The sequence below is a fragment of the Meleagris gallopavo genome, chromosome 16 (genome assembly GCF_905368555.1).
Source record: "Meleagris gallopavo chromosome 16, MGAL_WU_HG_1.1, whole genome shotgun sequence".
Lineage (NCBI taxonomy): Eukaryota > Metazoa > Chordata > Aves > Galliformes > Phasianidae > Meleagris > Meleagris gallopavo.
Window position 1 is genome coordinate 5,812,055 of NC_139419.1, and position 26,875 is coordinate 5,838,929.

General features: G+C 46.8%; 1 protein-coding gene across 2 annotated transcripts in view; it reads left to right on the forward strand.

Moving 5' to 3' along the window:
* Positions 1–26,875, forward strand: part of LMF1 (lipase maturation factor 1) — a 162,880-nt gene that overhangs the window by 87,033 nt on the left and 48,972 nt on the right. For both annotated transcript variants that reach the window (XM_085237239.1, XM_085237238.1), the window contains one exon: positions 22,523–22,690. In XM_085237239.1, the coding sequence (XP_085093365.1) occupies positions 22,523–22,690 (168 nt within the window). The remainder of the gene's footprint in view (positions 1–22,522; positions 22,691–26,875) is intronic.

Consider the following 26,875-nt stretch of genomic DNA (forward strand, 5'->3'; position numbering starts at 1 on the left):
TTGTTCTGGATTCCCATTTTCCTGAGCATCTCAGGAAGTGCCGCGTCTCGGAGCCCCCAGCACAGCGCTGGGCAGGCTGGGGCTCCCTGCTCTGAATGCAGCCTGCTTGTTGGTGCTCTCCATAACTCAGCAACAAAGCAGAGTTTCCTTGTTTGTGTTTGCTGGCCATGTCAGGGGGATGATGGATTGGCCTGGAAAGGTAAATAACCCGCTGGGGTGCAGCGTAGACCAAGCAACCCTGAGAATGTGCAGTCGCTATCGTGAAGGCCTTTCATTTGTTACGTTCGATTTGACAGATTGTGGTGATTACTCAATATTTTCACTCTGCTTTGGACCTTCGCTGTTTATTTCTGTTAGAAGTTACTTAAACATCCCAAATTTGTTCTTCTTAAACAGTTGTTCAGAGAGGCTTTCAGGCAATAGGTGCCTCTGACTTTGCAGTGCAAATAAATAAATACTCTGTTTCCAGGATTTCCATTTTAGTTCTGTTTATTTTCCTTTAATACATGTGCACATACGCACCCACAGAATGGCCAGGGGGACATGGTGAGGTACAAGCTTAATTCTGTCCTAATTGTTAAAAAGTGATGTGCCACAACATCCTGGTCTTCTTTCAGCCCTATGGACGCTGTAGTAAAACAAATAAGACAAACAGTAAAGCAGTAACCATGTAATAGAGCTTATTCAAGAAGTAAAACCTATTGTTTAGTTGTAGCATTGCCAAGCTGAAAAGGAACGGGGGGGAAAACCCTCTGTTAACATTCGTGCTTTGAAATGCTTACAGCTGCCATCACATAAAACCCATGAAAGGATTATTTTCGGAAACTTTGTTGGCAGGACCTTAAGGTCAGTATTTATTGTCAGCCAAAGTCATGCTATTTTGGGGCAAAGTGCACTGAATTGCTCAGCGTTAGGTGCTGGCTTCCCTGGCCTTGCACCAGGACAGCTCCCAGCTCCAGCAAAACGGGTGCAGGAGGTGGGTGTCAGGGTGTGAGCTGCAGGCTGCGGGGCAGTTTGCCTCCTGTATTAAGTTGGCGGTGGTTTCTGATAGGGATTTCCTTGCAGAAAGGTCTGCTGCAGCTCTTTGGGATGCGCTGTGCAATCAGGGATATCCAGGGCAGGTGATGGAGTGAAACCAGTTGGAATAATACTTCTACACGTAACAAACCAATGGTGCAATTAAGTTCCTGGAGCAGAAGGGCTTCTGGTGGCAGATGTCAGCATTGCCTGATCAGGACACAGTGCATTGCCATGTGCTGCCTGCTCGGTGCCCGCTGCACTTGGGCTGGGCAGCACATGGGATGTCAGCATTGCAGCCAGCAGGACATCCATGGCCGTGGCACACAGTGTGAGTGCTAATGGGGGCTGGGGATTGGGCTCCCCATCCTTTGTTTTATTTCAGTGCTCCCAACAAAACCAGCTAATATCTACCCAGTGCCTGGAGCCGTTTGGAATTCGATTAAAAGTTTTCATCGGCTCTTCTTAATAGAGCCAGATAAACCAGGCTAATAGTCATGTGTTGAGTTATTGAAGGGAAGTGCAGGTAATATGCAATCACCTTTAACCTTCAGCTTCCTAAGACCTCCTGCTTAGTGATTGTTTGTCTGTGGTGTAAACCATAGTCCAGTTCATAAATTATTATGTAGTTCCACTAACGTTAATGCAGTACAGGTTTCACGGTGTTTCATTTTGTAGTGTAAGCTAATTCTGGCTGTGCACACAATAAAGCTCCAATGTTGCTAGAATTAACCCTTTCCCTGAAAACTATTAGTTTGCCAGTAAGTGAATTGCTGTTACTTTTGCACTGGTCTGTATTTCTTTCTTTGGCGTGATCCATACGTTGCTGTTAACAATTTTGTACCAAAGGGATAAGTATTTTGGTATAATATCACGTACAGTAGCAATGTGATGGTTTTTAATGGAATACAAGGCAGTAGAGCAAAACATTCCATGCTGCATGGTACAGCATCCCCTGCAGTGACCACAGCATGGCAGCCTCATGGGATGGCCGGGTGCTGAGCAGCTCAGCTGGAGGCCGAGTGTTGGCTGAAGTGTCAGGGATGCAGCAGGGCCCCTCCTGCAACACAGATGTCTCACATAGCTGTACGCTTCTGTCACTGGGGTAATTCCTCTCTGAATGAATTTTGTGTATGTATTTCAACCTGATATATCAGAGATGCACCAATTGCCGTTGCAATTTTGAAGTTGTTTCTCAGCATTTCAGATTGGATGGAGATTTCTTTTCACGCTCTTGGTTTTTTTAAGTTTCCTTTATGCAGAATTGCTGCCGTATTGTGACAAATCCCCCCTCCCCGCGCTTCCGGAGCACAGCCCCACACACAGCCACTGCTGCCCTCTGCGGGAGCACTCCCAGCAGCCTCCACTCCCATGCACAGAAATCCTCTCCCACCAACCACACAGCCCTGGACACCCCTCTCCTGCTGCTCCCACTGTTTGTGCTGGGCTCAGGCTGAGTTGCAGCACTGTGTCTCTGGTTGCTCCCCTGCATTGTGCGTGCACAGTGGTGGGAGCAGAAGTTGTCCCCTATGGAAGAGCATTTCCACTGCCGTACACCAGCCTTGCCTTTCTCCTCTTCCTCATGACACCTTAGGAATATTATAAGCTAGTGAATTCGTATTGCTTTAATAATAATGTATCAATAGCATAGTATATTAATAGAATGTACTTAAAATTTAGTTGCAACCGATTATTTTCTTAATTTGTTCTCTCTAAATGCTTATAGAAATTTCATTTGATTTCATGCATTTTTTTATCATAGTTATTCTGAATTTACTTCTTCCTCTTGTTGCACAGTTGCCATTTTTCATTTAATTAACAATCTGTATGGCCCTGCATTGAGGGCTGCCTGATAGGCAGTGTAAACATACACTGAGAAAAGGCTGAAAACCTTTTGGAAGAGCACAACAACGTTGCTTGCAGTGGCTCCTTAGTGCCTTCAGCAGTGATGGGGACATGGGCGTTTTGGGGGAGCTTATGCCCAAACCTTTAGTCTTTCATAACTTGCCTTTGACTCTATAATTTTTTTTCACAAAGGAGCCATGAAGGATGAAATTCCAATTTGACTGTTGCATGTAGGACAGGGCAGACTGTAGACAGGAGCTGCTGATCCCTGTGGCTGCTGCTGTTTGCAGAAGGCAGCCGGAGCGGACGTGCTCCCTTCCAAGCCTTCGCCTTTCACCTCAGTCTCCAGCAGCCTCATACACTGGCATTCTCAACATTTCTTGTTTTTGGAAAAAGTTATTGCTTCGTTAGCTCTGCAGGACCTGGATTGCATCCATGAGGTAGGAGATTTGCACCAGAGAAACTGGACAGCCACTGAAGCCCGTGTTGGCTCTGATCTCGGGCCAGCTGGCTCTAGGGAAACCCTCTGCTTTTTTGGTCCTTGGGTCCTTCTCCTGACGCTGGGTATGAGCCCCAGTCCCATTCTGTGGGGTCCATTCATCTGTGAGCCCCATCCTGACCCCTCTGGCCAAGCAGTGGGACAGGGCCGCCCTGCTCCCTTTGACCTGGGTCTCTTCCCATCACTCCCAGCCCCTCCTGCCCCTCTCACAGTGACCCCCATGTATTGTCCAGCTCAACCACGTAGTGCAGGCCTTGCCCAGACCAAACACAAGTCTCTTACAGTCTCTTCATCCAGACTTGAAATACAGCACCATTTCATGAAGGAGAGCCCATAGCTGCCTGCAGTTACTGCTGGGCCAGAGCTCCTCAGCTGGAACCATGCCTTTGAATCATCCTCCTGCTCCAGGCTGCATAGCCATCACCTTTCTCGTTCTTGCCTGGTCCAGTCAGAATGGAGGCCCTTGGTCTCCACAGACCCTTGGTTTCTGTAGGCCCGTAGGGTCCAGCTGTGCTTCACATTCTCACGGTGCTTCCTGCAAAATTGTTCTCAGCCCTCCAGGACCACAGGCACTCTTCTGGCACCCGGCACACACTGCTGGCTTCCATGCTAGTGAGGGGAACCGTCCTGATGTCTCCTGTTGCAAATGGGCCACCCAAACGCTGCTGGCAGAAGGCTCAGGACGCCCTCACAGGAAGGCCTGCCTCCACTTTCAGTTGGGTTTCTGTCACCTCCTTGCAAATGCTGCGCAGTCCAGCATGTCTGGGCACTTCTTCTGCCTCTTCTCTTTGAACAGCTAGCAGTAACAGACTTGCTGGTTAAAATGACTCTGCTCTGGTTCTTTTATTCTTGCCATTCACACAGTCTTGAGACGATGAATGCTATTTCTTCACACCTCCTTTTCTGGCCAAGCCCCCAGCCCATGTTCAGTAGCCTGGAGGTTCTGTGGGCTCTCTTGGGAGCTCAGGAGCTCCATTCATTTGACACTGAGAGATGCAATGATTGTCATCTTCCACCAACACTTGACAGTCAAGTGAGTGTCTTCTCTGGGTTGAGTCCAGCACACAGCAAATTTGCATTTAGAATTTGAAATAATTCTGGGCAGCCATCCCCACAGCCATGTTTTTTTGTTGTTGACTGCTCCATTTCTATTTCTTTCTGCTCTAGGCATGGCACATTGACAAGCAAGGCAGCAAATAGCCGTGGCTATACTGAAGCAAACATGAAATTGTTGATTCAGAAAGTGCCAGGAGCTACAAGATGCTCCTCATCTCCATCCCAACTTTGTAGTTTTTTCCATTGCAGTGGTGCAAACGGGCCATTTATCAGAGCAGAGATGCGGTTGTATGCCATCACACGAAGGAGGTGGTCCATGCGGGTCCTCACCATGGGCTGGATACAAACCCTCCTATCTGCGGAGCCACCAGCACCTCCTTACAGCCGCTTGCGTTTTTCTTGCAGGCGTCCGTTTTCCGCCGAGCAGCAGCAGCCCATGTTAGTTTTTCCATATCCACCGGGAACCGCACTCGTTAAAGCCGTTCCATGCGGGAGGGGCGCGGGGATCCGGTTCCTTCCAACAACACGGCGTGCCGCTCGCGGCGGGCACAGCGTTGGGGCGAGCAGAAAACATTGCCCCATTCAGCAGCACGGCCTCAGGCTCGCACCTACGACAGGCTCCCGGTCTGCGTGCTGCAAGCTGACACCTATTGGCACGCTCTGCACAAAGAGGTCCCTAATAATTCGGAACGCTCTTTAAATGCAACCAGAATAACAACACCGGCATAATTTTCACTTTCTTATTAGCTTCTTTGTGACCTATCTGGGGAGCCTGGGAAATAAGTCCTTCGAGCACTGGCTTACCCCTGCTCCTCTCCTGGGCTTGTTTGTCTATATGTATTAATTCATTCAAGACTCAAAATAATTTGGAAACTGGTTGTTTTTCCCTTCAAAGTGTGCAGCGTTGAATTTTTAATGGCGGTCTTTCCAAGTGTTTGCTGGATGTTGAAATCAAAGCGCTGAGAAGAGGAATTCATGCAAATATACATTAAAAAATCCATGCATATTTTAAAAACAGACTGACTTTGAGTTCCCTTTGCAGTGATGTAGTTTGCGTGCTCCTGAACGAGTCGCTATGGTCCTGCTCCTGATAGCAGTGTCCCAGGTTGCTGAAGACCTTGTTGCCCCCAGTAAGGAATAAAGGTAATAAAACCAACTGATGTGCCCATGCTGTGTCAGTGGCTTGCTGGGGTCTGGCACCACATGGAGTAAGGACAAATTTAGGTACATTCAAAGCTCTTCTAAGTCTGACGTTGTTTTCCTTTCCCTAGAAAGGAGATCTTTTAGCAGTACTTGCCATTGAAGCATCTAAAGAGTTTTATTTCCTAGCTTATATCTAAATTTTATTTTAATTACTGCATCAACTTGGAAACGTGCTGATCACTGATACGTAGGTTAGGACACTTCTTTTTGCGTTGCTGCATACTTTGAATGCACTGAGCTGCTTGTGTGGGCGAGAAGCTTACTTTTTAAATATTTTATGGAAGGCACAAAATCTCAGAGGTGTTTTATGTGGCAAGCTAAAGATGTAATTTAATAACAACAAATAGTTGAGCGGTTATTCGGGGAAGGTTTGCCTATGTGTAGATATACTGAAGAATGTAATGGAAAATCCGAATTACCTTTGCACAGCACACTGTTTTCTGTTCCCTCTTCATCCCCCCCCCCAAAAAAAAACAAGCAACAAACAAAAAAAAAACCAAAAAACAATGGGCCTATGGCTTTATTCCATGTGATAGGTCTTTATGGTGCTGTCTGATCCTCAAATCTTTGCATTTCACTGCAGAGTGTGGGGTGTCTGCCTGTGCAGTGTCTCTTGCTGCTTCCACTTCCACAGCTTCCAGCAGATTTCCAGGGCTAGCACATGGTATTGAACTCACTGAACTCATTACCACTTGCACGTTCTGGTTATGATGGTACTGTATCACATTCATGTAGATAAGTAATTTTGCGCATGTAGCAATAGACAAAGAAAAAACAATTTTTTGAAAAAAAAGAAAAAAAAAAAAGAAGTGGAAATCTTATGTTTTGGAAGCTTTCATAGAAAATATTGTTTTCTGCTCCCATTGCCCTCAGCTTTGGCACCGAGCTGGAAAAGAAAGGGCAGGCTGCAGGTCTGGCTCTTGCATCCCTCCATGTGCCACAGATGGAGTCACTTCCTCAGCCCCCGGAGGGGTTTAGCTCAGGCTGTGAGTGCTGGTGCATTGCTGACCTTGTTCTAGAGCAGAACTGGCAGGACCCCAAATGAGGACTTGGCCAACTGCCCCCTTGAAGGGCACAGAGCAGCTGCCCCAGGGGGGGGCACATGGCTGCACAGCCCCATCCTGCAACAGCACCAGGCTTGAGTTTCAGCTCCCGCGTTCGCCAAGAGGAGGGATTATCAAGGAAATGTAGAGGGATGCATAGCAGAAGTGGCATGAAATGTCATTAAAGGAGCAGCGGTGGAGAGGGGAAGGCCAGGCGGCTCACAGACCCTTTTGCTGTTCTGATGGCTCAGTTAATGAACTGTGTTGGGCATGTCATTTCTTGGGCCTCATTCCCCTCCAAGCTTAAGCTGTGTCTGCGTGGGGCTTTCTGCTCTGATCTGTCGCTTCCTGGCCATTTCCACAGCATTCAGCATCATTGAGTCCCAGGCAAAAAGCTGCACAAACACAGCCACTGCTTTCCCTTGTGCAAATGCACTCAGGGTGACCAAAGGGGATGGCTGGGAGCTCGCTCTCACCTTCTTGTTTGCTCATTCTTGGCAGTGCTGTTCTCATGGCCACGCTGTGATGTTGGGAATAATCCCTAAATTGTGGGCGGTGTTATTGAGAAAGCTGTGGCACATGGCACGGCAGTGCCGGCTCTGGGCAGTGGTGAGTGGCTTTGTGAAGGGAGCTGCAGGGCTTTGCTCTGCATTGCTAACAGGGTTATTTACATAGCGGGGAGGCAGGGAGGTGTGGGGGTGGCCTCTATTGCTGTGCTCTTTTGCTCTGGGTTTCTTGTGGACAGTCGCGTTAGCTTTACTTGTCCTTGATTTAAGTACAGCTGGAAAGGCAGCTCAGACTGTATTTAATAACTAGTCCTTCAACACAGAGAGGTGCAGAAAGTAATTTGTCCCCTTGCCAAGCACCAGAAAGAATGGGCATTTTGTTCTTCACGGTGATTTTACCTGGGTGTATTATGGAAAGAGAGAGAGACTTGTGCTACTGTTACTCTGCACGCTGTGTTGATTTATTGAAATTGGACCCTGCAAGTGTAAGTTGTGAGGTACGTTATGACATGGAATTTCTAGGAGAAATATACAATTGGTCTGGTTATTATTTTTTCCCTCCGCCGTTCACTTGGGCGTGTTTCCAGCTTTTGCACTAAGGAACAAGACTTTAAATTAGTGTTGAATTTTAACACAGTGCAGCTTTGCCACCGCGTTCCCAACGTGTTATTAAGAAGCATCTGAGTTGTGTTCTTGTTTTATCAGCAGAGCTTTTTGCTGCTTGTGACTCTGAAATGTCTGAGCTCCTTTCTGCAAGCCTTGCTCACCTGCCCTGAGGCGGATGGTTTCCATCCCTTTTTCAGAGGAGCAAATTGAAAAGAAGCAGTGGCCCTGCTGTTGTCCCACCCTCTCGCATTGTCCTCCGGGGCTCAAACTACGCCTTCGGTTGCATCATTCCCCTTCCTTGCACCTCTGTGTGAATTTGGGAGTTTCAGAAAATGCTTTCGACCATTTTACTTACGAGATGAATGGCAGAATGGAATAAATTTGTGGGGATATTGCAGCACTTCTTGTGTTTAACTGGAAGCGTGTGGGGAAGGCAGGAGGCTTTGCTGAGGGAGAGAGTGTAACTGGCCTATTTTGTAGGGCTTTCTTTTCTTTTTTTTTTTTTTTTTTTTTTGCTTGTATTTCTATATAATTTAGTATCTGCTTTCAGAAGCTGATAGAGACATCAGAAAGTCAGCAGTCTGAAAATGCGGGGATTGGCAGTGGGCTGATCACAGGGCACAAGGGAGGCCCAAGCTCCATCAGCAAAGGAATGGTGCTTTGCACCAGGCAGGCACTTCGCTCAGTGTGGGGACAAAGTCCTTAGATATACGAGGTTCCTGGAGGAAGGTTTCACTGACACATTCCAGGCACATCTGTAACGCATGGGAGATTCTCAGCTGTACACGGCAAGTTATGTTCTCACCTCTTTGTCTTTCTATTAAGATCACCGCTTTTAGAATATATAAATGTTATAAATGGGGGAACAGGCGCGGGGTGGCTGCGTTCTCGGCACGTGTGGCTGCCAGATGTGTGCTGGCACTGGCACAGCCTGGGAGGGGCAAAGCCCTCCAATATCTCTAATAAAGCACTCGGCGCATTGGTTATGGAAACACTGACGCAGATGAGAAAACCGCAGGGAAGGAGTTGGTTGGAGACGTGGAGCTGCGTTATCCATTCCTGAGATCTGTAAGAAGAATCAGTTCCCTGATAGCCACTCTGATCAACTTATTTCCTCTTAATCTGTACTGAAACATACATTAAAAAAATTCCTTCTTGTAGAATTCCCAGCATTATGTATTGTTTCATATGTCATTATTTGTAGAGCAAGAACTTCAAGATGAGTTTTTTAAATTGGTTCTTTCACACATATCTCCATAGCACCTCGGTAGATACCTAGAATGTCCTATTTGATTTAAATTATTGTCTAGGCAGGTTTTAACTCCAATCTCACTATTCTGCAAAATCAGTGGGATTACATTGTGCATGACAATTACAGTTGTCCATGACAATTACAGTTGTCCATTAACAAGTTCTCAACAAACAAAAGTGGGATTTGAACATTGTGATACTTAGAAACATGGTGGATTTTCACTGCACTTCACCATTAGTGTGTTTCTATTTGTTATTGTCCCACATAGCTATTAATGGTATCTGTGATCATCAGGTTAAAGCACTAATATGCACTGATGTTCTTCCATATTTGCCTCTTGATATGTGCAGTAAGTAATTCAGCAGAACACTGCAACATGTGCTTAATTTTAGATCCACTCGTTTGGGGCTGGTTGTGCACCCAAGTGGTGGCACAAGCCCAGCACAGGGCAGCAGCCGGCTGGTAAGAGGCAAATTTTGGGAACACACATCGAGCAGAGAGCTGCTGGCATGGAGGGACCACAGCCACTCAGCTCAGGCCCTCTGCCATCCTTTGCTTCCCTTGTGCTGTTTGATCAATGGGAAAAAAGCCATCGTCCATCTCTGCTGAAAGATCAGCTCCCGAGTAATGATGTCCAGCTGTACTGACAAAATGTGATTGCTCATCAGTTTGGTTGATGACTTAATCTGGGGCTGATTAGCATCTTGGAGACAATCCAGACAATCAAAAATGATGCATAATTTTGCTGCAGGCCATGGTTTATTTAACATTTTAGCATCCTCCCAGCTCGTGTGTAGGCAGAAGCAGAGAAGGCACTCAGCTGCTGGAGAATGGAGCAGGCCCCAGCACTGCAGTATTGCGGTGTGTGCTGGGCTGGGTTTTAGGAATGCTGCCCTGCAGTAGCACCCAGCTCCTGTCTTTGGGATGGGAATGGCAATGGCTTTGTGCCACTGGTTTGTTGGGGCAGGGGATGTGTCAGTTTCACAGCACTGAGCACCCTGTGCTCACCACAGGCATTGCTCCCAGTCGTTCTGTGCCTCTGAGGCAAAGATAACCCACAAAAGCAATGGAACCCTCCCCCTTCCCACCAGAAGAAGCTGCATCCTTCAGCAGCTGAAGGCATTTTCCATTCCTCCTTGCAGCTTTGAGATCGTCACCCCCCATGAGACTCCTTGCTGCCAGCAAGATGTCAGTGGGGGGCCCAAAATCCTAGGGCTGCAACTGGGACAGGGCTGAGGAAGCAGCAGGGCTCTCCCTAGCAAGGGTTAAAGCCCAACCAGGGCTGCTGGAAGAGTTCAGTTGTTTTACATTAGGACGGGGCAGCCCTGGCTGCCTGACGTGCTCTGGGACCCGGGGGCTGAGTCCCCAGTGTTAAATCTGCGTAACCGATGCCGTACAACTGGCACCAGCCTTGACCACAAGTGGCCGTTAAAATAAACATCCCCGGGCTTAACTGACAGGCAGACTCAAGGAGAAACAGGCTTGCATGACGGGGAATATTAAATACCCGGCGAGAACCTAACTTCATCAGACAAACGCTCCCTCGGCCTCAATGCGGCCTCAATGCGGCCTGTGCCGCCCTCGGGGGCTCGGGGTGTGTGCCAGCATGTGGAGCCAGCCCTGCAGAGCAAACAGGGCCCGGACACAGCTGGGGGACAGCCTGGGAGATGTCTGGAGAGAGAGCAGCCTAAAAATGGCCCTCGGTGAGCCAGCAACTCGCTCTGCTCCATGCCTGAGCATGGCTCTTCAGGGAGCAGTGCCGCTGCTGTCCTGCTGTCACACAGACCCTGAGCTCGTGCTGGGTTTGCGCTCGTTAGGAAAGGAGGTAAAAGGCTTTATGAGAAATGAGGCACTTGGCCTAGGACCGGGTTCTTATTTATAACCATGACTTGTATTCCCTCCAATGCAGGACAAGTGTGAGGGCATTATTATGTCCATGGGGACGGCCGGACGACACATTTATTGGGTGGAATTTATTTGTCTGCAGAATTTATTTACTTTTCTTGTAGAAAGGCATAGAAACAAGCTACACTTACAAAACAAGCGAGGCGATTGCACAAGGGCAGTGCTTCACGGAGCTCCAGGCAAAAGGGTCCGACTGTTCCGGCGTCTTGTGCCCGTCCTGCAGCAGTGCTGCACTCTGTGCCCGAAGGGGAACCACCGCAGTTGTTGAGAACGTGCTGTAGAACTTTCCATTCCTAAACGGTGCCTAAAAACACGTGTGGTTATTATTTTTAACCAAGGAAGGCCTTGATCGGGCTGGGAATGTATGTTAACAAACAGAATAATCACATTTTTCTATCCAAATGGTCAAAGATGTTTTAGCCTCTTTCCTGGCTTTAGCAGAATTGAAGTTTTCTATCAGTTTCTTGCCTTTGCAAGAAGTCACTACTTTAACCTTCTGGAAAAAAATCCAACGTGTTGTTTCCATGGAAGAAGATGCAATACTTAAATGGCTGCAGAGGTGCAGTCCATTGCCAAGAGGGCAGAACTGGCGGCTGGATTCATCCACATCCTTCAGGAGTCTGTACATCAGCTCCTTGAGGCAAAGGGTTTTCTTGTAAATTATTTTATTTGCCCTGAATTCTTTCAGCCTACATCCTTTGTTGCTAGGGAGAAATCTTCAAACAGAGGTAGGTTTTGCTGAGCTTCTGGCTGCATCCTTGGAACAGCTACCTGTTTTTCCTGTTTTGCTGTTAACACAGGGAAGAGTTGCTAATGCCGAAGGTGACACTTTCTGTTTTCCAGACATAGACTTTGCCAGATTTTTTTTTTCCCTAGGAAGCAAAAGGATTATTTTTATTCCCTGACCTGTTTACAGCATATTCACGAGCTGTACTCCTTCAGCCCCACAGAAATAGTTAAGTTTTTGAAATACTATGGACAAAAATGGGCAGAGTTATCCTGGTGTTTATGTTAATGCCATTTCTAGAGGAAAATGGAAATAAGATAAACCGCATGTTAAAAACAATATATGAAATCTTCACTGTAACCGTGCAAGGTCTGTCAGTACATTGGAAAGCAATGTGGCAGAGTTGTCAGGCTTTACTGCTGAAAAATGGGATGGAAGAATGTATGACACAAGATGTATTAGAAATCTCTATTTTTATGTCTAAAGCAATGGGGTGAAGTCTTCAGGAGCAGAGGTGTCTTCTTTCTGTGCAGGGATGTACTTGGTTGTACTTCTCCATGGCTCCATACCTGGGCTTTCTGAAGTCTCAGCCTCCTTTATTTTCATCTTGCCTTTCATGACTAGATTCTAAAGAAAAAATAATATATTAATCTGGTTTCTTGCTTGCCTTTTGGATGTTCACTTATGCAATAAGTGGAGCAGACTTCACTGATGTAATTGCAAGAAATTCCACCCCAGCAGACTTGCCCCACGTTATTTAATGGTTTTGTGATAGGAATGTTAGGCAAAACATGCATTTCCTTGTTGATAGCCATCCATTTTTGAACATCTCTAGTGGAGTGAAGAGCCCGTTTCTTTTTTTTTTAATGGAAGCACCGTTTTAAGTGCAGAAAGCGGCGGTTCTTTTTGTATACATCCATGAAGATGGGAGCTGATCATCTTCACCCTTTCCAGCCTTGCAAAAACATCTGGTCAGGGTGATTGCCAGTCACCACCATACAACAGAGGAGTTAGATCTTCAGCCCAGGTCCCTAAGTGATGTCCAGTTTATTTTTTATCTGAAATCTCTTGAGAGTTAGTGTTTTCGGTTTTGTTTTAATGCAAAAGTTAAATTCTATGATTTTTTCCCTCTTTTTGTGACGTGACTTGAAGTCTTCTCAGCAATGCTCAGCTGACTCATAGAGACAACCAGTTCCAGGACCCCTTTCACATAACCCTCAGCCCCTCTTGCTTTTTGGATGTTTCATTTGCAATAGTGACTGCTTAAATCAGAGGGCTGTTTTAAACACACTTATTTGAGGCAGATGATGTTCAGCTCTCCCTCTCTCATGTAGTTGGAAAGTTAAACCAGACAGCCTGTGACTCTGAGTTTCCCCTCCTTCCCCTTCAGTTTGATTTGGCGTGCAGCAACGTGGTGTTCCAGTTCGGAGAATTCAAATGACCATCCAGGTAGCGAGTTCCTAATGGCACAATTTACCCTTTGTGAACACATTTCATGAAAGATCCCACTGTTTGTCTCTAGTTGTAACTCTCTTGCATGAAAGAAAAAAAAAACACCCTGTAAATGTCCGGGCTGCCAAACTGCCTAATCCAAACATAGGCACGAGCCGTGGCTTTGCTGGTGTTTGCCGCCCTCTGATTTTGCCTATGTGTTCCTTGGCCTGGTGCTGAACATCATATTTATGAGCATGCACTCAAAAAAAGCCCACTGAAGGAGATACGATTCTGGTTTTAACAGTGGACTTATAAAAAGGAAAAAGTAGTGAAGTAATGAAGGCCTTCATGAAAGCAGCCGCAGCACAGCAGAGCAGCACTGTGCACTGGGGTAGTGAGTGGGGGATTAAACCCCACATTGCCTGGGTCTCATGAGCAGGCATAGCATAGGAAAGTTCTTCCACCCTCTCTAATGCAGCAGATTTGTCCTTTTAAGCACATCCCCAAAGAGAGAGAATGGACTTCTCTGTACAGTATGGGTCTCAATGCGTGGATGGAAAATGGGCACTGCCTGGGTTGGCAATGATTCGCAGTGCGGGGTACCACATATGGAGAAGTAGATCACTCATAGCTGTGAGCTGCTTGAAAAATGGCCATGTTGGAGGCTGGTCACCCACAGAAACAGCTGCCTTTCCAGAGGGGTTGAACCTGGTATTTCCTCCCCAGCTTGGAGGGCTGGGGAGCCTCCAGCCTCCGCAACATTGATGTCCCATAGACAGAGCCTGCATGAGACCATCTGATGTCATGGCAGAGCCACTCAAAGGTTCATTCTGCACATCCTGCCTTTCTTTGTGTTCTAGCAGGAGGCTGTGCACCCTTCTTTGGGGTTGTCCCTGCTCTGTAGCCAGGTGAGAGCCAGGCCTGGAGCTTGCGTTGCTGGCAGAGATGAGACTGCAACAGCAGTGACTGCAGCTGATGGGACAGCTGCTGTAAAGAGCCAGTTTTACAGCCCAGTTGGAATCTCAGGAAAACCCTCCAAAAGCGAGTTGCAGGAGGCCACTGGGCTTTCTGGCTGCAGGAGGTCCGGGATCTGGCAGCTTCTGATGAGGGCAGAAAGGCAAAACTTAACTGAGCAGCTGCCCCAGTGCCTGCAGGTATCCCAGTGTTGGCAGGGTGGTAGAGCAGGGGATTGCGCCCCTTAGCACTGTATCCCTTACTTGCACTTGTACTTGGCATAGCAAATTTGTGCAGAGACTTAAAGACAATTTGCCTGTAAGCCTTCTGCAGGGAGAGCAGGCTGAAATCTGTGCTGTGCTTTGTCCTAATTCAGTGCAAGCTTGTCATTGTGTTTTCATGTGGCAGACAGGTTTTCTTCCTCTTCCTCCTCTTCTGACCATTTTCTATGATTAGGTTCACCTTCAGATTTTAAAGCAGTCTGTGATCTATATCTTAAACTTGAATTTTAAACTTTGCTGACCCCCTGACAGTTCAGCAGCTCTATCTTTTGGCCTCAGGACACCACTTGCAAAGTGTTTTGAAACCACGCTAATTTTGATATCATTCCATGGCTGTCTTGTCAATAAGAGAGTGCCAGAACTCTTTACGGAGAGGTCAGAAAATAGTAGTTCATTGAAAAATCTCACAGATTAATATTGTACTGAAGCTCTGTCAAACACATCACTCAAGTCTGCGTGGAACTGGTCAGAATTGTCTTCTCTAGGTACGCAGCCCAGTGATGGAAGCGTGACATGGGATAAGGGAAGCTCATCCCAGCTTGAAGGTCTTCTTGTGGGACTTTGTATCTCTTGCACCCTTGATGTACACTGGGCTGTTTCTCTATGCTAGTGATACCTCATTGATTCTGAGGATCTTTGAGATGCCAGATATCTCAGGGAAATGGGCTGTGGGACCCACAGTGTCCCAGCTAGTTAGTGTTAATGGCATGGAAGATACTGATCTATAGAGTGACCCACACTCCTCAGGGTGAAGTGTTGGCATCCTTTCCTTTGAAACATTTTGTTCTCAGGAAAATAAGGAAACGTGTGAACCTTAGTGTTGGAAATATTAAGCGCTGTCTTCTTTCCTACTGGATGGTGGAGTGTTGGGTCTCACAGTGATGATAAAGGCTTGACACATGGCTCCGTTTTCTTTTTGGCTGCTGATTGCATGGCAGGACATAGCCTGTTTGAGAAGTTGTGGGATAGGATAGCTGCTGCCCCTCGTCTGATTCACCCGTTGCTAAAAGCAGAGTGATGGGAGCCGGTAAATCCATTGGCGTGCTCATGCACCAAAGCAATCCTCAGTCCTACAGGAGGAAAGACTAAATGAACCCAAAAGTAAGGTATATTAAAAGAAAATGTAAAATGGCAGAGGCCACATGAACTAAGCAGAGGTATTTTCTAGCTGTCTAGTCTAACGTTTGGTATCATTTTTCTCTAGGATTACAGGGGCTTTCACCTCATAAATTTGTGCCTGTTTGAGGTCGTTAATCTTTCTTTACATGTTGCCTTGCAATTTTAGAGCTTTGCCACCATCTGGGATCACATTTTAAATGGAGTTTCCACTCAGTACGTTCCTTTTCATGAAATTATTTATATATAGATAAATATATAATAAATATATCAGGACTGGGTTGTTTTTAAACATTTTCAGTGCTTTCGCAAGGGCTTACCTTGTGTGGAAAAACTTGTCTTCTCTAATAGAGAGCCATAACAGTGACCAATTAAAGGATCACGTTTGCAATATACTCTTAAATGGCAATTTAAAATATTGGTGAGTGACCTGCCTGGTGATCCATGGGAACACGAGCTCCGTCAGAAAGCATTGCTGGGGCTGTGTTGGGAATCATAAAATGGCTTAGGTTGGAAGAGGCATCCTGGGGCAGGAGATGCCAGGAAAACCCCGTTTGATAGCAGCTCTGTGCCCAAGCTGGGGGAGAATGGGGTGCTGATGGGCATCCCTGCAGTGAGAGGTGGGACCTAAGGAAAAGCAGCCTCTTGTCCCAGCCCTAATGAGATGGGAGCTTCTCGATAAGCATTAATTGCCCTCAGCTGCTGTTTCTTCCAAGCACGCCCTTCAGTCTGGTCCGTCCCAAGCCTAGCATGACCCATGTGGTGCTGTCCATAAGCAGGATTTTCCCCCAAAGCTGGGAGGCAGTGATGACCCATGGTTGGTAGCACCAGCTTCTGCTGGCCCCACCAGAGCCAAGATGTCTGTTCCTGGCCCCACTAATTATTTTAAAGGGATTTTGAACAAATAAATAGCCTGAACAGTTCAGCAGTTCCTTGTGTAATTTTAGCTCTGGATCCCTCCAAGAATGTACAGAATAAATAGGTGAATCTGTAATACATCCACAATTAACTCTATATACAGCAAGCAGCTCGGAGGCATGTTCCTATGTAGGAACAGTGTCAATAAACAGGTATGCTGTGGGGCATGGAAATGTGGTCTTTATTACTGGAGGATAGCTCTGACCAGGAGGTAGGGTGCAGTCTGGAAAAGCAAACAGTGCTGCTATAGATCCTTCTGCCCCCACCCAACTTGCTGGAATTCAAACTGTGCTTTTAGGTGTACCCATGGTAAAATACAGCCCTGTGAGCCAGCCCTGCTCCTCGCCCGATCTGCAGTAAGTTGGGGCTGACTCATGATGAGCAAAGCTTGGCTTCGTAGCTAAATGTCACAGATGTGGCAGGAAGGTTTCACCTACGCTGGTGACTTTGCAAATATAACTTTGGGAACATGAAAAAATTCCTGGGGATGTTTTATAACGCAGAGGCATGAAATTGCACAGCAGAATTTTCTCCCCAAACCCTTTCCCCTCCGGCATCTGTGGCCGCATGTGCAGCCATCGTTCCCCAAGAAACCCAACACCCAGACGTGAATCATTTCTCTGATTTTTCATGCTTTTAACTTTTCATTGCTGAAGCTTCTCTCGGCCAGGAGATCTAGGGACCTGTTTCAGCTTTGAAAAACCTTAGACGGAGAGAAGGCTGGGGAAAGGAGTTAAAAATGAAACAGCAGATTTATATATATAAAAAGTAAAAATATATGTTCTACATCTGAAGTTTATTTAGGTCCTTTGGGAGAGTGGCGCGGCACTATGTCTCTACTAAATTGCCAACATTTTATGGTCGTGCTGGCACCGAGTCAAACACACATCTTCTTGGCTTGCGCTGCTGTCTTGAAGCAGGCAGATTCCAGTGTGTTTTTCTATGAACTGAATATTACTATTGACTGAACAAGGGAAGCGCTGCCCAGTAAGAACGTATAGGTAACTTTTCTTTTTAACAGATCTACCAGAACTTTATTATTTTGATGTTGTGCTGTTGAAGAGCCGACCCCTCGTGACCCACGCAGACATTGGATGTCTGTGTTTGAAGAGAGACACGGCTTTTAGCTTTTTCTTGTGATTTTATTTTGATTGGCAATATATCAGCAATTGGAAAGTTTGAAAGGGACTATTTTTAACTGATTAGGTATTGTGTGTGGAAGCGTGCTAGGAGCATGCATGTGGAGACTTGTGTGCATGCATGCATGTATAAAATACACACAGCACGAGTTACGGTTGGGATTTGCACAAGAAGCTGAGCAGTTTGCTGCTCAATTTCCTTCCTAAGCCCTTGCCTACATGTGTATCTTTGTGCAAAACCACCCTTGTTCATCAATCAAGCTTGCTGCACGTGTAGTACGCCCACCACAAAGCCTTACAGGCTGGGAAGTAGCAGCTCTCTGTAAGCTCCCCATGATGAAGAAGGGCATTTTGCAGAAGCTGCTGGTTACCGTGCATCACAAGAGACGTTCAGGCTTCAATACAGACACACATCTTCCCACACATAGCAGCAGCTGGGAGCGACCCGGTTTATCTCCTTCCTGCTCACTGCCTTCTGCTTCCTGCACAGGGCTGGGAAGCCATCTCTGCACAGGTTTTGGAATGAGGAGCTTTGATCTGCAGATACGTAAGGAGGAAGGGTCAAGATCTGAAGCAGAACAGACTGGCAGAGAAACAGCCTGTTGGATCACGTCGATCAAATTACACCCTGCCACGGAGAATCCTTTCTCTTTTTTTTGGTCCAAAGTGCAACAGAACTGAGAGCTTTCCTTTGAAGCTGAGAAGATGATTTCATGCCTCAGTGCTTTGGGAAGGTGAAGAAGTGTGCTTTGCAGTTCATCTCTACCTTTCACAGACCTTCAGGAAAACATCTACCCATACCTCTCCACCTGGTTTTCCAGGGTACCACTCTTCTTCACACCCTTCTGCTTGCAGTGAAGTCTTCCTCTCCTCAGACCGCACCAAGCTCATCCTGCTCCTTTTGGCTGAGTAGCTGTGTGCTCTCACCACTTATTCATGTTTGCTCTTGTTCTATTTCCTTCCCTTTTTCAAGATTTTTCTGCAGATAAATGCACTCACAGTTGAGAGTTTTGGTTAATTAAGTGCTTTTCAGAGCAAACAAATAATAGTGTCTAGAGTGCATAGGGATATTTATGGCTTGCTTTAGTTTTCACAAAGACACATTTGTATGGTAGGCACCCAGGGTGATAGTTTGGAAGGCTGTCCTTACGGTTGTTTTAATTTGAAGTCAAAATCAATAGATAACCCAATTTTACTTCATACAAACAGATTGAATAATGGATTTTTGTTCACCTTTTTGAAATCAATTCCTTTGTAACTTGCTACTGTTTTTTGAAAGAGAGCTTGAGCTTTAGGGTGCTCCTTCTGAGGCTGCAGAAGATGATCTGCAATGGGAAGGGAAGGAAAGCAGACATCCATCCCTGCAGGGGCACAGCTCATGTGGTGCATCTCTGCCCTCCTCATTTCTTGTCTCAAGAGTGGAGGCTTTGCTCTTTCCAACTCAGTGCTCTCATGGGCACTTTGCCACTCGTGGTACAGTATGCCATGCGCAGCCCTGGCCTAGCAGCGTGTTGTTCAAGGACAGTGTGTTTTCATGCACGTGCGTAGGGCAGCTTGGAGATCTCCCTCAGCTGAGATGGGGTATCTGACACAGCTTCAGTACTCTCTCAGAGTTTGTGTAATGCCGTGCCAATGGGGAGGCTGAGAGGAGAGCCCACGTGCATTTACAGTCCCAGAGAAGAGCATTTGCTCTGGTATATAATGGCCTTCTGTTGGGTTTTAGTAGCGTATAGTTTAGTAAATTAGGAGTCTTCAGGTACTTAGCGCTTTAATGGTTCTCACTAAGAACATAATTAAACCATAGACCCCTTAGGGAGAAAAAACAGTTTATTGTGCATATTTTTAGAATCTGTTACCAGCCCTCATAAAACCTGGTAGAGACAAGCCAGAGAACATGCCATAGCTGGCGACCCAGCATGCATTTATCACGGCCAGCAGCCCCCGCCGAACATCGCGCCGAAGTCACACGTCACAAATCTGCCCTGTGAATTATGGAATTAATTTTCCCCAATCTTGTTTCAGAACTCGTTTGCAGTGCAGTTTTTCTCTGGCTGCCGGAGGTGTGAGGCAGGCAGGTTTATTGTATTGTACCTTGTGTTGACACATAAAGCCAGTTTTTGCTAATCGTTTTTTTATTTAAAAACGCTTTCTGCTGTGCAGGAGTACCCAGGAACGTGGCTGCTTGGAGGCTGTGCTGAGCAGGTCCCCGTGCACCATCCTCGGCCTTGTTTATTCAGTTGCATCTGAGCTGGTGCTGCGTTTTTCTGTGTCAGGATTTCACCATTCCCCATGCACAGAGCTGCTGGCTGCTTCCTTACCTCTGCTCTTCTTGGGGCAGCCGTGAACCAAAGTACAAAGCTAAAAATCCTCTGTGAAAGGAGCAGGGTAAGAGATGATGGAATGCATTTCTCCCCTCCCAGGCTATGACTGTCTTGTTGGAGGACACAGTTGCACCAAGAGGCGTTCAGCACACTTGTGCTTTGCTTGTCCCGCCGAGCACCCCAGCAGCAAGCTTTCCCAGCATTGCCCCTGGCTTTCACGCAGTTCCCCAGCTCTATGTTCCAGCCTCAGCAATGAGCGAAGCCGGCTTTCTCCCTGGGAAGCCCACGCTGTGCTCACAGCATCTGGAAGGCATCGGGAGGAACACACACACGCAGCGCTCGCTGCCCGCACCCTCCCCCTATAGCTGCTCCACTCAGTGCTGGGACACACGAGATGCTCCTCTCTCCCCATCTTTTGCTCACCTTGGAGGTGTAGAGAAGCAGCTGCTGCAGTGGGGAGGAAGGTTCCTGGCTGATGGTGCGGTACCTAAAGGAGGGCCGTAAGAAAGAAGACAGACTCTTGAGCATGGCCTTTTGTGATAGGTCAAGGGGAAATAGTTTCAAACTAATGGAGAGGAGATTGGATGGAAGAAAGTTGTTTATGCTGATGATGATGAGGCAGTGGCGCAGGGTGCCCAGAGAGGTGGTGGTGCCCCATCCCTGCAGACGGTCAGGCTGAACTCTGAGCACTGATGGAGCTGTGAGTGTCCCTGCTCAGTGTAAGAAGTGGAACCAGATGGCCTTTAGTGGTCCCTTCCAACTCAAACCATTCTGTGATCGCTTTATGCTGCTTTTCGTCCCCACTAGAGAAGAGACTTCTCTTTCTGTCCCTAACGGGGACGATGACTGGGGTGACAAACCACAGCAGCAGAGGCGCTGCGGCTGGCCTGGCAAAGGAGCAGCCCCACTGGTCCGTCTGTCAGCATCAGGCTGGGGCAGGCGCACATACAGCTGGGGACACTGAGTGGCACGGTCAAGAGCTGGCAGTGGCCTTTACTTTGAAATAAAGCAGCAAATCCTGATCAAATGTGCAACAACTCAGTGTGATCACACTGAGATTTAATTCATCTGTAACTACATGTGTGAGTGATTGTATGTGATAATACAGCCCATTCTTCTTGGTCCCAGGCTGCAAGTGCTGCTTGCACAGAGGAGTGTCCAGGCTCTCCTCCCCAGCACACGGGCAGATGGGGTTGCGTGAGCATGAGTGCCGCCTTCGTGCAGCTCCTCTTGGCCTAAACATTGCAACCTGGGGGATTGTTATCTTATCAAGGTCAGCTTAGCTTAACACATTTGAGAAAAAATCAATCAAAGAAGCCTGACTGAAGTCAGTTTTGGTTACTGCACTTGAGGAAAAAAAGATAAAAGAATGAGGTCAGTTTTGGTTATCACGCTTCAGAAAAAAAATAAGTGAAAGCAGCCACGAAAGCAACCTGCCTTTCTGGAAGGGTGAAAGCATTTCTGTGCTGACGGTACAGGGTCTCTCAATGAGCTTCCCCAGAGCTCTGGGAGCCCCAGAGCCATCGTGCAGGCACAGGGTAACCGGAACCGGGGCTGCAGTGGCAGCAGGGCCGCGTCCCCCCGGGCTGGGGGGGCTCTGACCCCCACCCCCACAGCGGCCGGGACCTGCAGCGCTCCGTGACCCCACCGCTGCTCCATCCGCTGCTGCTGTCCGAGGAAGGAAGGATGCGGTCTCCTGTCCTAAGGGGTTACAGCAGCCTCCAGCCCATGGAAAGCAACACGTTTATTAGTCCCAGCTTCGCTAATGGGGAATTACAATAGTTGTGGGATTTGGCAGTGGAAGCATGCTCGATTGCCATGCGTAGTGCAATATTTTCCCTGTTTTGTTTGTAGTTTTGATTTAGCTACAAATAATTTAAAGATGTGTTGTGTCTCCTTCAATTAAAACTTGCCTCTTCATCCTCTCTGTTTTAAAACAGAGTTTTAAAACAATCCTGGTGAGTTTGAGCTTGTCAGACATGCTAAGGTAAATTGTTAACTCCTTTCTTTTTGCTTTAGATTGCAGCATTTCTGAGGGTTGCTGCTATTAACGTATCACAGCTTGCTGCCTTTGTAGAATTTGCAGCTTTGTTATACTGGATGGAAGATCTCCCTGCACCAAAAAAATTCAGAAGAATAATATTGTCACACAGCCAGCATGTAAATACCTTAAACCAATATAGCATGTTTAGAGGAATTAGACTTTCCTCTCCCGAATTATGATTTTGGAAAGCAGCTCTGCCACCACATTTATTTCAAATTTAAACATTTAGAAAGAGTATCTCTGAGGGTTTTGAAATCTGGTTCCCATTCCTGTCTCCGTTTGACCTCCTGTGTGACCCCAAGAAAATCTTTTTCTCTGTTTCTGGATCAGCTCGGTTACTCTCCCCATCTCTTGTGCTTCTGCAGAATGATTTAACATCCATCGGTGTGGAGCTACGTGCCACATGGCAGTATGAAATGAACAGGGGTTCAACTGAAGATAAATGATTTGGGTTATGACAAAAAGGAAGAAGATTAACTCTTGTTTTTTATTAGATGTACTGGCTTAAAAGTTCCCGGGTTTTGCATGAAAAAAGTCTGGATGAAGTAATTTCCTCTAAAACCAAAGGAAGCACAGGGAAGGGAAGGACCCCACAGTTCTGTTGGATCCCAGCGATGCCCTTGGGCTGGTGCTGACTCTGTGTTTTCATCTTTCAGACCCAGCCAGTGCCCAACCCCATCGCCTACTTCATGCACCGCTCACCAGGCTGGTTTCATCAGTTTGAGACCCTCTTCAACCACTTCATCGAGCTGGTGGTGCCCTTTTTCATCTTCATGGGACGAAGGATGTGCATGGTGCACGGCGTTCTGCAGATCCTTTTCCAGGTGAGATGTTCCTGGGGTCGCTTCCTAAGCTTCCATCTCCTTCCAGCACACCACAGAGGTCTCCACGTGAGCTGCACCCTCGCACCACTCCACCACCTGCAGTGGAACGCTGGGTGGCAGCGGGGTGGTTGCTGTACCCATGTTTCCAAACTGGAGCAGAGGAACTGATGCAAGAGCCGGGTCAGGAGTTCAGGTTCCAGTGAGTCAGAATGATTCAGAGCTCTCACAGTTGGCTTTGGGGTGACTCGCGCTGGTGGGGCTGCCCTGGGTGTATTGCTGGAGAGGTGCTCCCTGGCCTCTGCTTCATTTCCCATTCATGTGAACAACAGAGAAACATTGGCGCAGGACAAGTGTGCAGGGGCTGATCCTGCAGTGGCCAGGAGGTTGTGGTTGGTCAGGATGAATCATAGAATGGCTTAGGTTGGAGGGGACCTCAAAGATCTCCCAGTTCCAACTCCTGCCATAAGCAGGGCTGCCACCCACCAGGTCAGGCTGCCCAGGGCCCATCCAGCCTGGCCTTGAACGCTTCCAGAGATGGAGATTGAATGCTTGCAGTTTCTCTGAAAGTTGATATTTATGGACATTTTTCTCTGTTTGTTTTTTTATATATTTAATGTTTTATATATTTAATGTCTGTATCTCTGAATTTGAGTTATTTGTTTTTGTCCTGTTTTTTACAACCATCAGATTTATTGAGCTTAGATTCATAGCAAAAATCCTTTCTTCAGAAATTAATGGCATTGTTGTTTCAGTTGTGGGTTGTTGTGGTTTTTTTTTCACATGAAATAAATAAATGTGCATAAAGTAGAGGAAAGAAGCTCCTGAACACGTACTTTCCAAGACCTCATCTCATTTCTCCCTTCTGAGCTCCAGGATAACTGAAAGCCCCAAGCGAAGCTGCGCTGACGTGCAGCAGCACAGCTCCCACTTACTGCAGCCTTTGTTCAGTATCACTCCAGCGTCGTGAAATTCATATGCTGTAGCTGTTACTGCTTCCTGTAAATACGTGTGATGATTAAACTGGAGAACAGCTTATAAACTCTATTGGTAAACCACAAAAATGCTGATCAGATTTTAAAGGGCTGACATAAAAGCTGCGGGATTTGCGTACTCGCAGAGGAGCCCGCCAGCTCCCCTGCTTCCCAAGCACATAGTATTGAGCTGGGTACCAGCAAACACACAGCGTGGAACCTCGATTGCTTGGCACAGCTCTTGGCACCAGGTTTTGCTGTAGTCGGGGCTTGGGGCAAGGTGAGGGCAGCTGCTTCTGCATCACGGGCAGAGCAACACATCCTTTGCCAGCTGCTCCTTCGGAAGGGAACGGGGGGTGGGGATATAGCTGATGAAATTGGATTCGTGAATAGGAATTGCAAGTAGGAATAATTCTGCACACGAAGAAGTGTAGGGAGGATGACAGTGGCTCTTTCTCAAGGCAAACAGACTCAGAGAGGACCAGAGTGCAGCACGGTGAGTGGCCTCTCGGAAAACAAAGATTTGCAGTCTTTGGCACGGCTGTGCGGCCTCAGAGCTGTTCTGTTCTGCTCTGCTCAGTTCTGCCTTGGTAGAAAAATAGTAGTTTAATGGACTGTGACGATGCTGCTTTGTCTTCACATCTCTGCCAGTGAAACTTGCTTTCCCAAAATCTGAGCTGCTCGCTCGTGCCTTCCTTGGCTGCTCAATACTGGGCTGGTCCTGTGCTGCTGGACCCTGTGATTGTGTGCTGGGGACTTCAGGCAAAGCCATTGGGATCTGAGAGAGCAAACTGCATCCAATAGGGGCTCATAATGACATATTGTAAATGCATGCATCTGACCACCCTTTAATTGGTGCTTTATTGATAGTTTGCAATTACTGACTTGTTTCTATCACGAGTGGAGTCTGAAAAGGCAAAAAAGGGTCCCAGTGTAAAATGCAGCTCTGGTGCATTTATAGCATTTCAACAAAAACCTGTTTATTTAATATTTACTGCCCTTTTCTTCATTCAGAATGACTTTTATTGACAATACTTCTGCTCTGCAAAGGAAGCAATAAAGTTTAATGTTGATATACCACTTAATTCTGCTTTTCAAGATTTGAATTGACATTACATGCAAGTTTTATTGGACATTTTATAATTGTTATTGGAGTCATGGTGGCTAGGTTGAGTAAGTGTATTTTTCCAGATTCCAACTGGCCTGGAGAATATTGCTTTGTCAGGAGCCCAGAAAAAGTTGTGCTTTTAAAAAGACTTTCTTTTTTTTTTTTTTTTTTTTGTTTTGTAATTCCAAGTGTGAACTTATTGTTCTTTCCCAGTTCACCTTTGCAAGGTAGAAGGCTCAGTGGGATTGCTGTGCAGTTATGCCCACGAGGCTGCAGGCTCAGCATGTCCTGCTGCTGCTCCATGTGCACTGGTGCTGCTGGGAACTCAGTGCTGTCAGTGGGAGTGTGGTTTGGGTCTGCTTCTTCCCATCTGAGTCCTCCATAACTTGAATTTCCAGAAATCTTCCCATTTGGCTGCTTCTTTGATCTCAAACTCAAGGAGTGTGTTGAGTGCTGGCCAATTCCCATTTGAAAAATCATTTGTTGTTGCTAACCATCGGGCTGGAGAGAGAGAGCTTTGTGATGGGTGTAGCTTTTACAGGATATCTGTACTCAGAGATGTTCTCAATCAAATCACAGTGCCCAGAGCACATAGGCCAGGATCTAAAGTTAGCTGAGAGAAAATCCAAGTACTCAATGCAGCATGTCCAGGCCCATCAGCAGTTTGTCCCCTGTGCTCCTGCTGCATATCCTCACCACCAGCCATTCCCTGCTCCCAAACTCCAACTTGCACGGGCTAACATCATTCTTGGAGCTTTGTGCTTCCTTTGGTGTCTGCTGAGACCCTCCACCCTGGGCTTTCTCAGATGCAGAGCAGTGCACTGTGCCCATCCCATCTCCAGAAGCCTGCTCAGGTCTCACCTTTTAGGAAGGTATCAGCAGGTGATAGCTGCAAAGCATGCATTTAGAAAGAAACTTTAGGTGAGTGCAGCCAGTTACAAAGGATCTCCAATGTAAGTAGGTAGCATTGTTTCAAAAAAACATATTCTAGCATTTACAGTATGTAGAAATCCAAATCTGAAGCAGAGATGAAAGTAATCTTTTAAACTTTTCAATATCGTTGCGGGATTTATTGTAAGCAGGTTTTGTAAGCCAGATTTGATGTGCTGAGCAACACTGGTGCAAATTGTCTCTGCCAGGAATGAAGCTGGAGGAGAGAGTTACAGCTCATCTCCTCCCTGCTTGGGTCTGCAGCAGATGTCCAGGTTGAGCCTCAGAAACCTCCAAGTATGCCTAAGTTGGAGTTTGCCTCTTGCTCACATTATAACCAACAGTCATCAGAGTTTGTGAGAGTTCACTAAATTCTGAAAGCTCTTTGCTGCCTTTTATTGTGGTGTTTGTGGAGAACACAGATGCATTTTGAGCAGGACTGTGCATCGAGATGCTCATGTTGGGAGTTCAAACCTAACCTTATTAGGTTCAGTCTTCCAGCACCCGGTTTGGGGTTTCAGACCCTCTCTAACTCACACAAAGGAACTTGTTTTCACTGCATGTGCCTGCATGATGACTGTTGAATGTGATGTCATTTAATGGGCTGGAAGTGGAAGAGTTGGGGAAATCCAGTTGTCTCCAGATGTTTGGAAGTTCACTGTACAGTCGGTACAAGGTGGGCAGAAAGCAGAGGCTGTTGCATGTCATGGACATGGGAATGCTGCAGGAGGTTGGAGCAGCTGCCAGTAAATAGTTGTGAGTTCATCGAATGGTTCTTTCGTTCAGGATCCTGTGATATCAGTTGGGTGATTTTGTAGCAGTGTTGGGACCTGAGCAACAATATATACATGTAGATTTGAAGCACCCCAAAATTCATGACAGATCACAACCAAAATGTGATTGTTAGCATGTAGAGATGGAAGAACTGAAGAATCATAGACTCCTTTGAGATGGAAGGGACTTTTAAAGGCTGTCTGGTCCAATTCCCTGCTCTGAACAGGGACACCCACAGCTCCATCAGTGCTCAGAGCCCCACCCAGCCTGACTGTGGCTGTGTGCAGGGATGGGGCACTGCCACCTCTCTGGGCACCCTGTGCCACTGCCTCACTGCCCTTAGAATAAAGAAAATCTTTCTTATATCCAAGAAGAGGTCTTAGAAATGGTCCTAGATTTCCT